The sequence below is a fragment of the Argopecten irradians genome, chromosome 2, assembly GCF_041381155.1.
Source record: "Argopecten irradians isolate NY chromosome 2, Ai_NY, whole genome shotgun sequence".
Classification (NCBI taxonomy): Eukaryota; Metazoa; Mollusca; class Bivalvia; order Pectinida; family Pectinidae; genus Argopecten; species Argopecten irradians.
Window position 1 is genome coordinate 4465339 of NC_091135.1, and position 19969 is coordinate 4485307.

General features: G+C 35.8%; 1 protein-coding gene across 1 annotated transcript in view; it reads left to right on the forward strand.

The window, feature by feature from the left end:
• Positions 1-7857: 7857 nt before the first annotated feature.
• Positions 7858-19969, forward strand: part of LOC138314197 (BMP and activin membrane-bound inhibitor homolog) — a 35933-nt gene continuing 23821 nt past the window's right edge. The window contains exon 1 of the mRNA XM_069254403.1: positions 7858-8267. Coding sequence (XP_069110504.1) covers positions 8168-8267 — 100 coding nt within the window. The 5' untranslated portion in view covers positions 7858-8167. The remainder of the gene's footprint in view (positions 8268-19969) is intronic.

Sequence of the window (19969 nt, forward strand, 5' to 3'; positions counted from 1 at the left end):
TTGAAATTCAAAATGATAATTCGACTAACTCCGAAATCGATTTACAATGTATGACATAAAATGTCTACTAGCAATTCGAACACCTTACAACACGAATTCTACAACAATACTAGCAGTTTAGCGTTAGTGTCCATTATAGATCGTTACGTAATAATTACATGTGCTATTAAATATCATGCCAAGGTTAACACGTTTTAAAAAGTAACTGCAAAGGATTCTTTACATATAGTAGATTTGTATCTATAGGAATGCATTACAAACGTGAAAGGAGAAAAAAATTGTGGAAAAGGGTTTTTGGCCAGAGATCGGTTATTCTTCTAGGGCGCATGTTTCTATATTTCTGTTTTTTTTTGTTTTTTTTTAAGATTCATTATTACTCATAGCACTAAACTGTCTCCGTGTTCATTTTGAATTCGTTATTGTGTTTGGTATTCATTTCTTGTTTTACATGTGTTTGATTACGAAATCTTCATTATACTGACGAACATTGGTCTTAGTGATAAAAATGTGTTGTTTAAACATGAAATTATCGACATAAAAAATAAATTCATGCCATGAGTTTGCCAATATTATTTTTAGAATTTTGGAACGTTTTACAAAACTAAGTGATATTTCTGTAAAAATGGATATTCGAAGATATTCAACGTGTTGATATTTGATTGTGTTTTGGTCGTAAGTTCTATATCATGAATTGAAACAAAACATTAAACTTTAAAACTTACATCTAAAAGGTCATATAAGGACAAGCATTAGTAACACAAGAACTCTACTTTAATCAGTTCAACTACTGGTGATATTTTAAAGAACGTGTTTGACAATTTGACTTAACGGGAGGGAAACAAGCCCGACCGCCCCGCGAGGACAGTTGTTAAGGGCGAGTGGGACGTGCGGTCTAAAATAAAAGTAGGATAAATTAAACTGATGTGTTTACAGACTATACATTAGCGATAAATGCAATAAAGTATCTAAAAATTGCTTTGTTTACTGATTTACACTAGAGTCGGAATATACACAATTACATTGTATAGAAATAGTGTATACATGTTGATATAAGTGTATAGCTTATAATCTGGGAGGGGGTACGTATGTACCTACACAGGTTTTTACATGTTCTACATTTCATAATACATAATTCAAATAAGTATATGTTTAAAATAATTTGCCTTTTTTTCTGACAAATTAATTAGAAATTAATTTCAAACAACCAAGAAGAGTTTCAGTAACATTGGAATAAAAATGTGGGTTGCAAACTTGGGTACAAGACAGAATGAACAAAGCATAACATTCTTTTACCTACCCCATGTCTTTCTCCGAAAATACTGTAAACCAACTTTATTCGCGGCTATTAAATTTCGCAATTTTCATTTCAAAACAAGTTCGTAAAGATTAAGATTCGGGATTGAAATTAATGGGTATGATATTAATAAATATAATCAAATGTAGATGGTAATTCGTGGAGATGACCTTTTGCGAATTTACTTGGATCTCGAAATTCACGAATATAACAGAATAGTAACACTGAAGGGGATATGTGGTTCTTCCAGGATATTGAAGGAATTGTTCGGAGACAATTATTATGATTGAAAATTAAATCATATTCCTGGTGGTTCTATCGAAGAATAAAGATGAATAGGGTATCGATGGATAGTTGGAATGGACCGCGTACTTAGATATACAGTCTTAAATATTATTTTCAATGTTTGCCCCATTATTATTATATCTCAATGTTTGCCCCATTATTATTATATCTCAATGTTTGCCCCATTCAATTTTTATGATATTTGTAAGATTAAAATTATGATAATTTGTATATCTTCAGTTTGACGCCAATTTAAGTATGCAAAATTAGGTATGATCTCATCACCATGAAATACGCATAAAATGTTAATACAAATCGAAAAAGCTTGAAGCATGCAGAATTATGTATACTTTGAGCACTCCATGACTAGTTTGGTAATTCAGTCATTAACGTCTGCTATGCCTGCTGTTCAAATTCAATTACAGATGTATATACAAATTTCTTTCAGAGAAAATACAAAAAACAGCAATCAAATCTCATTTCATTTCTTATTCCTGCTACCTGCCCCTGTTGTCTCCGTGGAAATTGTCTCGTTATCGCCTAATCTGGAAGTGACGTAATTACCCAGCGACACCTAGCGGGGAACGGCGTTAATCGTTTTGGCAGTAAATTGCCGTAGTTTTCACGATACGGGGTACGACTTTTCGGCTATGATACCGATTAGAGTGTCTAGTCCATAATTAGCCCCTTATGAACACTCGTTACTTACTCTGTTGGGAATTTTTTGCAGGTAAGCCATGTCGGATTGCGGGACCTTTTTGCCCAGAAGTATAATGTAATATAATTATCGGAGACGGGCCTCGAAACTCCGCCAAGACAGGCAAATAACTGCTTATCAGAAAATCATTATCATATCATTGCTTTATAGTCCTAAGCCCTAACAGGCGCCTTACTTATATTTTCAATTTTCGCTTGATGTGGCAGCAAAATTAACGTCCTTTCTCTTGGTTTATCGGCTTATCTTGACGAATCCATTATTTGTGTTGATAGGAGCTCCCTCCGTGCATGTACATGTATATCACATCGGTACAATTACGCTAAATGAGAAATAAAGTTCGTTGTAATGATGACGAAATAATCGTAATAAATTACCAACTATTTGCTTGTTTGCTGTAATGATGATTACTATTGATATAACAACACTAGTGCCATATTAGTAATAACTATTGTAGGAATATTTACTCGAGGGTTGTGCTATTTATATCAATCATTACGTTTTCATGGTTACTAACTACAGGGAATAAATGATAGGATAGCTGTGTACGTTTATGAAACATGAAAACATTCCTCAACAAGGAAGCAATACAAACCTTCCTTGAAAAGGAGCATGAATGTTCCTCAGACCTCACTCAGAATTATTTTTGTTTTTTATATTGTCTTTTCTTTGTTAGTACAATACATTTTGTTTTTTGTTTCACGCTTGCCAATATCTAAAATCACTGATTTCTCCAGTAAGCGTCGTGTATGCTTTTGGAGCTCCTGGACCCTGCAGGTAGGACATGAAATTTGGTGCGCTTATTTCATGATAGTAAAAGGCGACTAAATTTAGGATATCATCTTTTCTCTTTCACTAACTAAAGGTCTTTCGTTGTTTCACTACACAAGAAGACACAACACGAATATAGGCCTACCCAAATCTCCAAAACACGATAGACCGTCCCTATTGTATGCCCGTAAAAGGCGACTAAATGTAGGATGGTGTCTTTTTGCTTCTTTTCTTAACGTACCATGGCCGAAATAACGTCGCATTGGCGACACAGCCATGCAACAGTGTGACAGACAAGTGGCAATGTAGCAGTGGGACAGTGTCTTTCACATGGCGCACTAACCCACTTCGCTTGGCCATTGTTCCACTGTCGCATGGCAGGATCGCCAATGCAACAACGCATCATAGCCCAAATCAGCCACCTCACTACCCTTGACTCTGCCTTCTTGCTACTGTTCAGCGCTCAACATAGATGATTTGCCAGTAGTCAGTTAATGTGACCGGTGGGATGTGCTAGTTCGGTGGCATGAGTGCTTTGAGTGAGATAGCAATGTAAAAAAGGGATAGTCCTAAAATGATATTCTTTATTAAGACTCGTGCAAAGTTGAAACTCATTGAAAAGGGCAGTGCAATCGTTTTGGCTTCAATTGGTTGACATTATGGATGTCAACAGTTATCGAAGGTCAAGGCATTTAGAGAAACTCGCCATTCTAGGACCAGTATGTAGGCCTTGAAACCTCAAACTAGTTATGGAGGGGTTAGCAGCAAATCCTACCTTCCGTACATGACCGAACCTCTAGATAGGGCACATGAAATTGTAAAGGCGACTAAATTTAGAACCTTATCTTTGTTAATCTTCTAGTGCCCATATCGAATATGACTTTAAAAGGCGACTAAATTTAGGATTTTATCTTTTCTTCCTTCCTAATCGACTTTCTTATTCCTAGCATCTCCTTTGATGCCATCTCACTTTGTCCTTTGGTTAAGCGCTCACAAAGGATCTGCGTTCTGTCGCCTGTCCGAGACACTGCTTCTGTTTAGCGCTCAGCGGAGTGGGACGACTGGTTCACCCGTTGTCGGTATAATGTGAACGGGTGGGGTGTGTTTTTTGGTGTCTTTGGCGGCATGTTTCAGTGATATAGCACTATATAAAAAGGGCAAGAGTTACACTGTACAAGAAGACACAACATGAAAATACCGGAGTCTCTCGTCACACGCACTTCATACACGCAACGCGCCGCATACATGGAAGGCCGTTCTTACATTATTTGTTTGTTTGATTAAATAATAATGGTAAAAAAAATCAACAGAAGGCTAAAAGTGAGGCGGTGTCAAGGGAGACGTTAGGCAGAAGAAAGTTAGTTATGAAGAGAAAAGATAATATCTTAAATTTAGTCGCCTTTGCAATAGGGGCAGCAGGTACAATTCTAACGCCCTACCTAACAGGGCAGACCCTCGCCTAAAATAGTATGTTAATAAAGAAACCGAAACGATCTTAACTGACTTTCTTTTTCCTAACCTCTTTCTTGACACCTTCCCTGCAGGAAGAGCGTACCTACTACCCCAATTGCGTGCTGGTAAAAAAACGACTAAATTTCGGATCTTATTTTTCCTCTTCCTAAGGTCTCCTTTGACACCGCCTCTCTTTCGGCGTTCTGTTAAGCGCTCGCCACTTTGAGGTAGGCTCTGGTTTCGGTCCCGTGGCCGAGACACACGGAAGTCTATGAAAGTGGTAGTTTAAGGGAGTGGGAATTGGTTCGCCCTTTGTCAGTATAATATGGGATGTGTTGCTTGGTGTCTTCGGCGGCATGCTTATAGCACTATAAAAAAAAGTTCCGCTATACAAGAAGACACAACACGAATATACCACAGTCTCTCAAAACACTGTCACGCCCGCATTGATACATACAACACACTGCATACATTGAATGTCGTCCTTATATGACTGACTGTTAACAGGACGATCATTTAATCAAACAAATAAACAAAGCTTACAAAATTATTGTGACGTTTCTGCTTTACAAAAGACTTGTCAAATGAGATTGGTCAAGTCAATCTTTTCAGCCTGTCCGGAAGGAGAAATCCCGGAAACCGTGTCCAGTGGTTTCGAGTTAAAATTACATTTACGTAGATATGACGATATTCTGTTTAGGTGGTTTCCAATAAGTGAAGATATATTCATGGACATCAAATAAGATAGGTAAAGTCAATCTTTCAGCCTAGCCGGAAGGAGAAATCCCGGAATCCGTGTCCAATTCTCGCCTTTCCTTGTCACTTTCCGGGTATATATAAAATGTGGTCCGGAGGCGATCGTCAAATGACGTCATTTTCACTAATTATCAGACGAACTTGTTTGTTAAGTGGACAGTTTTTTGGATGAGCAAGAGATAGGATTACCTGTCACAAGACATGACACCTGAGAATCTCGACAGGTGATTTTAATTTCATTTTTATTGTGCAGTCGGTGTCCCAGGGCGATATAGCTCCTACAAGCATTTATGAAAACAGTCTTTCGCTTTTTTGATGGAATCTCCAATATGTCTGCCAGTGTGTAAATATTTCCACAAGTTATTTTGGACTTTGTCCGTTCTTTAAAATTGATGGACAAACGTCCATTCCGCTTGAGTTATCAATTTGATCATTGAAACAGATAAGAAATATTGATTTGATCTGTAATGATTTTCCAACAGGTGGTCGCCATTCTTAGTCAAATAGTCTATGATTACGTAACAAGAGGTCACAGAGACGGAATGGTTAATGTGTACTCGACGTGCGCGTGGCGTAGTTAGCAGATCTACAGTATACTAGTCATTGGGTGATGCCTTTTCTCCGGGTCTCCGGAATCTTTACTCAATCTTACCATAAAAGGCCGTAACTGCAGCCATTAAGCCAGGTCCTATCAGATGTCTTGAAGTGTTGCGTTGTTCTCATAATTTAGCGTATTTTTGACTATCCCATTCTGGAACACTGAGCAGAACAGATGAGTGCGAGATCTCTGACATATTCACAACAAATGCCACTCCTCCGCTTCCTTTCTTGGGAACGATGATCATAAATAAGTAAATAAATAATTCTTTATTTGAATTGCTATGATATAATTAGATACTGGGCCACAATGTTTTAATTTGCATTGTTGCAAAGGTTGATAATGTGACTGAGTGGGGCGTGTTGTTTGGTGTCTTCGCTGGTATGCTTCAGTGATATAGCACTATAAAAAGGGCAATAGTTCCACCATACAAGAAGACACAACACGAATATACCACAGTCTCCCAAAACACACACCACATATGCATTAAAGGCCGTCCTTATTACACGACCCTGTCTGTTAATAGGACGTTAATTTAAACAAACAAATATTTCAAAGAATACATAATCATTTAGATATATGTTCATTAATTTCAAAGAATATATATTTAGATAACTAAATCAAACTTTTCTTAATTTAAGAAAATGATAGGCGACTGAAATCCTTTATTTTCATTGGATACATTTAGTGTTTTTTTCGAGGTGAAAAAAAGTCTTATTGACCGAGAAAAGAGTTATGGCCGATTTTTACAATAATATAAGAGCCAATTAAAGTCTCGATTTCATTTTTTTAATAACATATGTAATTGATGTTTTTTCAGTTTTATGTAAGTTAGTTTTTTCGTTTAAATTTTATTTTATTTGAACGTTTATTAATACCTAATTGCTCGAACACAAAAAGTAATGACGTCACATGATAGAAAACCTTGGCTAATGATGTATATCATATTTATTAGAAACACACGGCACACTAATTACATGCATTAATTGAAGTTTGGATTCCAGATTGTCTGCGAGGAGTAATGGTTGTACAAAGCTAAACACTGATTCGTTTCTCTGTTCTAACAATAGCCTTTTGAACAGACATGTTGGGATAATTTCATAATTATATATTTATTTTCCAATCTTTCCACCGTCCCAGACTAGAAATCTGATGTCTATTCGATTGTAAAAAAATACATACAATATGTTAAAGCTCTTGACAAGGTCGCCCACTTAAGATTTATCAGATAAAATACTTTAACAAACGGGTAACAAAACCGGACGCGATATAATTGTGAACTGTAGAAAAAAAATATCGACAACAATGATGAATGATCTAACCAGTGCCTCCTGGTCTTATTGATAATTACTCACTACTTATCATTTCTTAAATTCATAAACTTTAAGATTAAATTTTATTTGTCTAAATATAAAAACAAAAACAAAAATCTTCGATAATGCAAATTAATTTGATAAATTCATAACAAATGTAATAATTGTCAATATCAATAGAATTAATACTTAAAGCCTTTGTTGTAAAACATAATTAATTTTTCATTTTTTTTTTAATTAAGCTATTAAGATAGTTTAATTTTATCCGTAAGCGATAAATAATTATATATTATTTGACCTAAAATTTTCTTTATAGATACTAGTCCCTAATTGCGTTGGTATGTTCCTTAATTCAGTCTATATATCCTGTCTGTTTCCCGTGGTCTATAGTCTGTTCGGCAGACACGGACTAATCATATTTAGGGATCATGGCGCTGATCAGTTTATCAACAAGCAAGTAAAACCAACAGCCCCTTTTCTTCAATAGTATGCCATAACATATCTGCGAACCCCCGCCATTACGGCGCCATTGAGCACGCTCGCCTAATCAGCTTGAAATCACAGAACACGCCTCTAGCTCCGCCTACTTTATCAGGTCAACCATTCAATGGTCGTGTTAGTGCTGGCCTGGGCTGGGTAATATGAACACTGACAGGCGAACACTAGCTGTGTAGTGGTATAGTATATGTGTGTAGTATGGCAGGAAAAGGAAAGGAAACCTGGATGTTTTTAGTTTCTCGTCATGTCACACCACGGCGATAGTGTTTCTTCTGGAATTATATCTCGCAGAGTCGGGATATAGATTCTAATATTAGTACACTGAAGTGATCGTTAGTATGATTCTGCTCGATTTACACAGCGTCGGTGGATTATAAACAAACCCGAGTCGGTCTGTGTTCGTACATCCTTATATACCACTATGTGATACTCGGCGAGGGCTCTCAAATATTCTATCATAGGAAGAAAATCAACGTGTGTTATTTATGTTGTACTCAAAAGCTAGTACATTTTCTCTTCGCATGGAGTCGAACCTGGGAATATTTCTCCTTATGACCATGGTCTATTGTTTAGCTGCTATCGAAGGTAAGTTATCAATCGGTCTCCTTTGATGTCTCATTTTTACCTGAGAAAATATGCATCACCTGTCCGTTTGACATGCAGGTCGGATGCGCATGAATGGTTCAACGCGTGGTACCAAACGGTCGTCATTATTACTCAAGTCATATCTGATAATAACATCAACATTTTTATCAAAATATAAGGTCGATATCGTTATTTATTTATCAATTAATGGTTGATGCGATTGCATGTGATTCAGACAAGCGTTATCCATGTTGTCATTTTCATCAGTTCGACAATAATGACAAAATGTTGTTAGTAGCGATAGCGGACAGCTATACATAATGTACGATGGTTGTTGCAGTGAGCTTTTCACAACAACAAAAGCACGTGCACCAAACATCTCGTGCTCACGCGGTACAGATGCTGTGAGATTGTCCTATCGAGATGACATGCATGTAAGCCTCCATCGGATCCACTTGTATCAGCTAACATGTCGTGAAATCAAATCCCAATGCACGATGTTGATATCAATCGGATTTCTCTCGACACTTCAGTTTATCAAGATATTCAAAATAATTTTTAATGTATATATCGATCAAACGAAAAGCATCAGAGGTAAATTGTATAATTTAGTCTTATACATGATGTATCACCATGAATTAATTTTCAATGCATGAAATACATATAAACATAAATATTAAAATAATCATACTAAGATAAAGACATTTTAATTTAGTGAAAAATTGTTAAGAATTTAAATAAATGTAAATTGCATATATCTACATGATTTGCATACATCTGGACGTAATACACGTTTATTCCAAATATGTTTCAAATTTAATTTTTTACCTGACAACCCTTAATGTGACATTTAGGTAATTTTTTACAGTATTAATTATTTCAATTTAATGTGAACATATTCATTTCTTAACCAACCATGAAATATAATTTAAGATGTGTACAATTCATTATGGACACACTATCTATATTAACACCTGTGATTTGTCGAGCATTTCAGGTGAAAAAAAACTCATGGAGATTTTTTTACTTAAAAGTTATAATCGTTTTTAAAAGGGCGAGCTTGATGTGTTTAGTTGACAATATGGCGATGTGAAATAGGTTTAAGCGATCATTTAGATTTCCGCATGATGTCCCTATAGAGTGCAGATACAAATTTCTTATTTGTATACAGATGATTTTATCCTGATGTTTATAAAGAAACCCCAAGAGGTATATACCGTGATGGTATTTTATTTAGAAATCATAAAAAAATCCTGGTAAATATCTTATACAAACAAATTCATGGTTTTTTTCTGGTGAAAAGCAGTTTTTTAATATTTATATAGATCTAATTTCAAAAGAAAATCAATTCACATGGTAGGGCCCTCTAGGGTAGCCGTATGCCAGGCGTTGACAGTGAACAGAGAGCCAACAGATATAATCTAAAATATTTTCTCGTAGATGTGTTATATGGGTTTTTAATGTTCCTTATAAAAACTCCCCGGCTGAGAGAACCCAAATACTACTTGTACGCTGTCAAAATAGAGTATTGAATTTTAGCTCATTTTTTGCTTTTAAAAGCAAAACGGACTAAAATGTAGATTTTGTGGCTTGCTGAAGATATTTCTTGACGGAAAACAAGTTGGATGTTGGTTCTATCTCGAGATTTCCATATAAAAATGCCGCTTTGAAGATTTGGATGTTGTAGGATTTTTGTGATGTATATCATGAAAAATTGAGAAAATCCTTAAGCCCTGACAGTAAGCCACACCAGGCTTCACACACAAACATACAGTGTATGTAGAAAAGTCTCTCCACCAGGCAACCCTTTCAAAATGGATTAAGTGTTTAAAGCAGTTAAGGATGTTGAAAGGCAACATACACAGACTCAATCTGGTCCACCTCGGGGCGTATTCTAGTCATATATTATCAGATTAATTCTATAGAATGTTGTATTTTTTTACAAAAGCGTTTAACATCAATGTAAAATTCAAAGTTCTACCTTCAGCTCGGAGTCTATACAGAGAATAGGGAAAATTCCTTTTACTTATCATCCCTTCTCCCTCTCACATTTCTTTTACCTCTAATTTCCGTCTCCTTGCTTCCCCTCTCCTTACGCAATTCTCTATCCTTTATCCTTGCTAAATCTTCCCCTTCCTCCTTACGTTTCATCCCTCTCCGATCCTTACTTTCCCCTATTTTCACTTTCCCATTACTTTCGCTACGTTCCATCCTATCCCTCTCCGGTCTTTTTACCCACCCCACCTACCAATATCGCACTCTCTATTCTATTTTTCTATTTTTTTTCCTAGCTCAATTTAATCTCTCTATCATGTTCTATCCTTAACCCCTTCCCTTCTATCCCCTCTAATCCACCTTTTTTTTTCGTTCAAACATTCCCTCTCCCTTTCTCCTCTTATTCACTGCCCCATTTTGCTCCGTTCTATCTTGTTTTTCTGCCTCCCTGTCTTCTTAGCATTCCTTTCACCTCTTCCCTCTTTTTATGCCCTCTTTAATTCCATCTATTAACCCTATCCCCCGCTTTATGTAAGAAATGAACTTGAAGTGGCTATGTTTGATTTACCTAGGTCGAGGAAATGACCAAACAGATAATAATGTGTGTATAAATGGCCAATGAAAAGACATTTATATATATATTCTAAAAGTCAAGTATAAATCGATAATCGATTAAACTCAGCCATGATTTATAAACAGACAGGCATTTTATGTCCATAGCTGTTCCTCCACGAAACACGACACTACTCCATTTTATAATGCCCCTTGAGTTTTATTTAAAGTCTTTAAGTCGACCTAGTCTTTTGAATAGTTAGTTTGCTTGGAGCAAATACTCTCATTACAAAAACTGTGTGCGGTTGTCCCCTAAACACAAGGGCTACATAGGAGTTAGATATAGGTACGAAACTGGACTTTTTGATAGTCCAGAAAATAGTTAAAAACTGAAACAGATTTACACAGACTCCACTGTAAAATACATTTTTCATAGTGTTCTGGATGAAAACACCATTTTCTCTTTTTTCCCAAACTGTTTTCAATATGAGCAAATAGAAACGAAAATCGATGTGCTTTCTGATTCAGTGAAAAGATAACAAAATGCACATGTATCACAAACCGTTAACAAGCATTCTAGTCAGGTACACTGTCCACAATATTCTACAAATTATCATTTCATGTGGAAGACTATTCTATTATGGTTTTATTAAATTTTCTAAAAATCTATACGGCGTAACGGAAATCTGACATTGATTCCAATTTTCGAGCCGACAAGCCGGACGTAGAACCGGATATCTCTCTAACCCATCATGTTTGGTTGTGTTCGATCGGAACTATTCGTAGACGACCCTCTCGTCTGCTAAGGCTAGTGGGGGTTTATATGGTTCATGTATGGTTGGAAATTCCACTTAGACGTATTAATTTGAGCTGAATCAAAAATCAAAAACGGAGAGGCGGGCGAAACGTGACAACCATGTGCGTTTTTATGGATTTACGACAAATACAGGATCAATAAACCCTAACAAATTGTGCAGAGTTTAAAGCAAGAAGCATTTTGAGCCAAATTCGGTTCGATATGTCATTTTTTGTGTCTCCTTCAGTTTTATAGGCAAATGTGCCCAGAACAGTCTGCTCCGCTTGGGATGCTATTTTATGGTTTAATATAGAAAGTGAACACGGACCCGGAGTTAGGAGCCGCTCCGGTTCCACGTAATAGGAAACATCGACTCTGCTTTTCGATATAAAACGGGCTTCTATCTAAAATTCAATCTATTAATTAAATCTTTTTTAATATCACGAAAGAAATATTGAAAAGAACATTAAAATCAGAAATTATTAAAAAAAAACCCGTTAAAAATATTAATAATAAACACTGACATTTCTTCATAGAATAAAAGATCAAAGGATATGACTAGATGTTATTTTTGTCAAATTGACAAACACACTTTCATTGTCAGTTAAAAATAGTTGCTTAATAAGACAGTGGAATTACTGACATTGACAAAAATACATTAAAGTATTGAGTCTAGAAAAAAACGTCTGTATAAAAATAGATGAAATCAATAGAATACCTGACCTATGAACCGGCTTTTACAATGATAATTGTCTACCTATTATACCGTAATTTTCACTCGCTAAATGCTGTAATCATGTGCATTATATGTTCGGATTCAATGGAGTTGAAGATATCCTAACATTACAAAGACGCGTAAGTCAAATCATCTATTGCTGGTGGTTTTAGTAACAGCTCTCTCCCCAGACGGTTCTGGCGTCACAGGACATTTTACTGTCCTATCTAATTGTGTTAATTAAGGCAACAGTTAATTAACATGCGGAGCTGCCTTCAATTTTACTGCTAATAAATTAACTGTTTATTGCTGACTGACAATCCGTGTCAGAGACTCTTGTCCATAGCAATTTAGCTAACATTAAGCACGACCATTACGATACTGATGACTTTTTACGGTTCTTTCCAATACATTTCTCAAAATAGATTTTTAAAGTGATTTTTCCACCAAATACATATATATATATACCATATATACCTAAGTATTATCTACAGTCAGAGTAAGGCGACAACTGTCTGTTATACAACGGAAATATGTAAAAACAGTTTTATCTCGATCGATAGTTACTTTGTATAATTGAATTAAGTCGATTCCTCTAAATATCCAATTAGTATAAATGATTGATGGCCGTTTTATCATTTCTCTAAACAAATGCCTCCTATATATCTGATTTATTTGTAATTTATTAAAAGGTGACCAATATGTATGTGAATATTTTCTGCTAATTATGGTATCAATTATTTGTTTTATTGAAAAAAAATCTTCAATGTTAAGCCTAATTAATTTAAAAACTGTTAAGAGTTGCGTGTAAAATATCGTTCATTTAGTGCTATTTTACAAGTAAATGTTGAGGGTTCATTCATCTAATTCAAATATGATTAACATTCGTATACCGTCGGTTAGGAGGGTCGGAGTCTAAAACTGGGAAATTTTGCAATACTATGTCAAATCGTCTGTGAAATGTTTTGGGCTCGGTATTATATCCTTCTTGGATTGAATCTCCTCAGTGCAAAACTATATTTAACATTCGCAGAAATCCCCAAACACGCACCCATATCTCCGTCTGCAATAGAGAGGATTTATAACTGATTTCTCGGCGGATCAAGTTGTACATAAACTCGTACAGTAAAGTATATAAGTCTTCAGACGTCCACATTTATAATATGTTTCAGTTTATCATCATCGTCTTAATTTACTAGCAGCAGTGAAACATTTAATGTATTATACAACAAACTAAATATTTACTTATTTGTATCAAGGTTATCCAAAATGAATGAAAGATGTTTTTGTACTCATTGCTTTACAAGTAACGAATAGACTAATATAATCACTATTCTTGAGTAGAGTCTCGGAAAACAGCTACATTCGACTTTAAAAAAACTCATTGTGAAAGTCAACTAAGCTTAACTAATGTGTACCGGCACATGCAGTGATGTTACCCCCTCCCCAATCAGCGCCACCTATAAACAAAACATACCACCTAGGAGAAGCTAACCCCGAGCTAACTAAATAACGCTTGATTTCACCGTCAGTCGCAACCTTCTCCTTTGAAACTTGCTCAAGCCCGACACGTGTATTCTCGCGAACATTGATTTATCTCTTCGTTACGCCACAAGAAGTTAGACATCGCTTTCTTTTTTGTAAAGTTACTTTACCTCAGATTTTGGACCTGACTTTTCTTTTCGCGTTTAGTCGTCGTGAACAATGTGTGAAAGAATTAAAGCGCGTGACTTTTCGCGTCATTTTCTTTGGAAAGCATTATTCTACCTCCAATGATAGGAGAGTCATGTCAAGGAAGTTATCATTCACACATTATGACTGGCATTGTTTAACATGTTATTGAGTTTTTTGTCGACAGAAATTCTATCTGGTTTAATAATCAATGGGTCTATCATGTCGTCTACTCGTCTGTGGTTCTAAGGAATGTGAACTTCATTGTGTGATCCTGTGAAAAGGTTGTGGCGTTAATGAACTATTCTTTGTTTATCTTGTGCTCCTCAGCTGATCTTCAAAAGTAGATACAATCATGCGAGTATACTACACATATATATAAGTACCCAGATAGTTTTCCTCTGGAGACATTCTGTCGTGGTAAACAAAAACATAACAGCTTAATGTGATAACTTATGATCAAAATTAACATTTTAAAGTATATATATAAAGCGTATAATCATATTTATTTTCATTGGTGTCTTCATATGAAATGATAAGTTTTAACAGTAGTAACGAAACGCTATTGGAAATGTAGATAAATGTCGTGTTTTTCAAATGTATCAATTTCAAGAGAACCATACTTATTTGTCGGGCGCCATGGTTTTGGTCTAATTAGAACGAAGCACATGGAAACATGGTCTCGTCAGGATGTCTGCGGACGTCCCAGAGAACAGGGACTGCCGGGTCTTACTAATGTTATATAATTAATAAACAAAAAACACTGATCAAAGGCACCGGCAGAATAGTCTACAAGAATCTTTGATATATAAGTCGGGACATAATTAAATCATCTGCATAAAAAAGCGTCGAATCTTCAGGATAATTATGATATGATTGGAACACTGCAGACATTTGAAACCGCCTCTAAGTTATGTCAATGTTAGACGGACACACTCTATATATATGTATATATATATTGGTAAGGATATCAAAAAGAGGTCGAATAATTCAAAAGTTTATGTTTTGATACTTAATTACCCAACAACCCGATTTATGTATATATTCAATATATAACAAATATGTTCCTGTTTAAGACACGGCTCCTCATGAAAATATTGATTAATTATTTTCATCCACTTTCATTTTTTTGCGTTATTAATTTGATAATTACGTGCATCCTCAGTAACCCAGGCGATATAACAAACATTGCTGATACTGGGTTACCGAGGATGAATTACGTGATATATATGCCGAATAACACTTATAAGGACTTAAAAGAGAAATCAGAGTCTGGTTATGGTGTATGACCTTGTATATGACGTGATGGTGTTTATGACGTCATACTCTATTTTTTTTCGTGATGTAAAAACACGATCAACAGAAAGCACACGCTTATGAATATTAATACTGAATATAAACGTAAAATCATCTTCTCCCTTACTTGTCAAACAAAATTTTCTCAAACTTGTGATCGCGCACTACCTTTCCGAAACGGCTTTTAATTTTTAAAATAGAAATGTAAAACGAGATTGATAATTTTGTAGAGTCGCAAAAGTTATCAACTTACCGGTAATGCTACACTTATCATCACCTTCTGAACAATTTAATTTAAATAAATAAAATGTTAATTTTCATAACGCGGGTCGTCTTATGTTTCCCGCCGTCGTCCTAAATGCCGCGCGGTTGTTGACTATCACTGCCCCAGAAAGCAAAACAGTGAAATGAAACTCAACTGTCATCATATATAACGCAGGAAAACTTGCATAAGCTTCATGTTATAACCTCATCTTAGGCCATCGATATATATTTTCTTATGTTATCTATGATTTTTAGAAACCTTTAAATTTTGCTCCGGAAAGGTAGTGGGCCTTTAATGATCGCGCAAAAAATGCTTTTTTTTTTAAATTGAAAAGTGCTAGCCGCATTGTCGACGTTCGAGTCGAACATAATGACGTAATTTCGCACGTTTAAATGTTTAGTTGTATAAGTTTACACCATACGCGATCTGTGCCATCTTCCGATCTCCGGTTATTCTCCGATATACATTTCTGTATAGTTTCTGATTAGTTATTATGATAGGCTAGGAATGCCGTTGAAATGACATTGATCAATCGTTTTGAGTCGGTTTATTTAGCGATTTGTTAGGTTCAGTCCTAGCTGGCAGGAAAATAGTGAAAATTGCGGAGACTATTTATCGTCGTATCTTATCAGTGAATTAGAAAACACCTGATATGAGGGAACGTTTTTTTCATGGAACCCCCGAACTATTTTGAAACACGATAAGGTAACACAGAGTTGCGTTTCACTGAGGCTGCTTGCACGTGTACGAGTGTGTGCTCAAACCTTTTTAATGGATTCCAAAGTAAGAACGACATTTCAAAGGTCGGAATTCGAGAGTGATTGAGATAACGAGATTAGAAGATGCATTTATAGGAAAAATGTTTAGAAAAAGACCGACATTACATACAAACAATAAGTACTTTTCGATCGCGAACAAACATTAAAGAAGAATATCTCGCTCCAAATGTCAATACCTGAGCGGATTTTACCTTTTAAAAACATGTCGGCATGTCGAACTCATTAAACATTCATAGTCTTGAAAGCGTTTTAGAAGAATGCATTGAATGTTCAAAGAAAAGTGTGTACAGACTCCATAGACAATTGAAAAATAACACCTCGCATACGCGTGCTCTGATAAAATGAACATTTACTGCACTCTACACAGGAGAAATATCGATATATAGACGGAGCACTAAATATTTTGCTACCTCTGACTCTTCTTAACGCTTTTCAGTCACATAACCTCGACTTGGTTTTTCATCTGCTTCCTTCAGGCGTTTGATGGGAGCATGCTTTGCTTTTAAACATTGCTATTTTACTAAAAATGAGGAACTGAAATATTTTTGTGAAATATCGAAATGTATTTGAAGTGTATAAGAATTATTTCCCAGTTTTCCGAATAAATCTATGATAATCTTGCATAGTAAATATCATGTCTTGTAATCCGTGTAAGACGGAGTACTCGTATAGATTTTACAACCAGTTTAAAATTACGTTAATGCAGGATGTGTCCGTCTACCCTTGTCAAAGCTCTACACACCTTCTGTCTGAAACAGACATCCACCCGACGGAGGAAAAAAGCGACGTCTACACTAAAAGCAGGGTACGGATCGGGTCATGGCCGATCCGGAACCTGATACCAGGAGTGTATGGTTAGTCAAGCTTTCACCTCATTCGTGGTGACGACACTGTGGTATTACCAGGGGTAATCTTACAATGGTTAAAAGGGGAATCAGCTCACACATGAAGATCGCCTTCAGTTGGGTAATTCTACCGTGAAACGCGAATTGACACTCGCGTCATCGGCAACGAACCTCACTCACGACCGCGCCGTTGAATTCGCAGTGAGGGCGATTCCTTTTATTAGTCCACATGCTTTTTGTCGTTCAGCATTATTTCAACGTTTTCATTGGTTTGCGACTTAGTATTATAAAATATGTTTTCATATTTCAATATTTAAAAGCCCCCCGTTTTTGGGGGCTCGTGCGCGCAGGAGTGCAAGCACCCGATAGATATGAAGATATATAGCCAATAGATATGATGTAAACTTAGTAAGAATTGCAAGGAACAGAAAATAACTTGGGATAACTAGCCGCTTGGATAAAGGAGATAACATTCCGTGTGATTATATGATAACGGGTCGCTATTGACTTATACTCTACCTCGGCACGAGAGGACTAAATCCCTCCGATAGAGGGCGGGCCAAACTAAAAGCCTCTTTGATGTAGAAAATGGTAGATAATTACTAAACTCGTTTAAGATCCTTTCTTCCTAAACGCTAGATAGATTGTTTGGTTCTTCGTGGTACACACACTCTTAATCAACTGTGTACAAAGCTATTGGCTCCGCAATGTCCGCCATCTTGGAAATCAAAGACTTTTACCGTAGAGCCTTCGTTTAGATATCGATATTGTAAACGATACCGTACATTTATTTTTAAGATATCATGCTTTAAGGTGCGTTTAAATATTTGCTCCTGGAAACATTATTACTTAAAACACACAAAACATGTTGCAGTCCATGGTTTTTTCCCCTATATTCACTGTTCGTTTTGTTGATTATTGCTTCAGTTCTACTTCCGCTGGGTACATTCAGAGCCTCAAAATGACTTACGCAGTGAATATGGCATTGATTTTAATTGTTTCTGCGAATACTTCGCCCAACACATTAAATTGATTACCGATAACTGTTTAGAAACATCTCCCATGGGGATTTGTTAAGTGGTCGATTTTTATTATTCAAACCTCTCATACACTGTTGACCATTGCGTAACTTCCAAATCTGCTGCCTATTGTTTAATGTTCGATTTAGAATCAAACTTGCGTTGATGGTAAACATTTTGGAACATATTCCGACACGCTCTTTATTTCTTGTCTTTCTGATGAAAGGGTTGAAGATTAACTTCTATTGTAGTATGAATCTAACACGCTCAGATTATCATAACATGTAAAATAACTTTTTGTTTTCTTTTGTGCATTCAAAACTATGCCAGACTGTCAATATTACTCTTAAAATTCCAAGGTAAATTATAATTTAATGTCATGACGTCCTGTATTAATTAGCGATTTCAATTGATCAGACATACATATACCCTATAAATTGATCTAAAACGTAAATAGCTAGCATATCTACTGCTGTCCTTTTAACATACGCGGGGGACTAAGACGAAAGCCTTGTGAAGCCTTCCTCAGCGGTCGGAACTCGCCGGACTATCGAAGGACCCTGTGTTTATCCACTTTTTAAAAGCATGTGTACAATTTGTTTTAAACACACACACTGTACAAAAGCACGGAAACCCTTGAGAATCAACGTTTCTATGTTAAGTATTTAAATGGGTTTTGATAGGACTAAACGAGAGCGTGCTAACATGAACTGATAGAGGTGGTTATAAATCCCCAAGTTTTGCCCGGTGATAGCTCTCGGACGTACCCCCGCCCTTACTCAATGATAAGTTGTCTGGTTTTACCTGTGGCTTTCTACCTGGATGCCAATCTCTTACCTGTTGGTGGTATTACCTTTAAATTATAGTAAGTTTTCAATTTTCAGTAAAATAACCATCTAAATTTGCGAGCTGGTTTAATTAGTTTCAATAAGTTTTGTCTAAAGATTTATTAGAATTACAAAGGAAAATAACAAAACGTTTATCTAGTCCGTATACAATTAAAACAATTACGTCATCGACAGGTTGGCCATATGTTTCTCAATAAAACCTTGATTTTAGGTTCTTTGCCCAAATGTGCTCCCCAATCCATGATATTATGCTTCTCTGCATGAATGCCACAGATCATAGCATATTTTACAATTTCAACAGAATGATGCTAATAGATCTTAATTAACACATATAATAATTAGTTAAATCCATCGTCTACGTTTAATAATTTTGACTTCCAAATGTTAAATAGTATGTTTTTTTTTAAACATATTGATTTTATTTTTTTCTTTCTAAATTCAGTTGTAAACTGTATCAGGCTACCCTATTATATAGAAGTGCCCTGTAGTAAATCATTTTGTGATTTTGATTTTGTGTACCCGGACAGAGCTCATGTTGACTTCGGGCTTAGTGTGGTATTGTGGAAACTCTACAAACACTCAATTCAAAATTTGTACTTTTAAAATGAACGATAATTTATGGGCCCTTTCTGTCAGATTAAAAAAAAGATGATGACTCGCTATCCAAGAGGATTATGGAAAGCTAAGAACCTGAGCACAGCTCTTCAAAATATATAAAGTCGACTTAAGTTTTGAAAAAAGGTCCATATTCATAAACGTATTCGACTTGCCGTTCTAGTGTTGTTTTTCCTCGTATTTTTTCATTGTTTTACGCTATCAAAATCTAATCATTTTTAAGTCACCAGATTTAAATTTTTTTTACCACGTAATGTTGTTTACCTACGTTTGTATGTTCTTTTCACTGACACATGTAATGCTAAT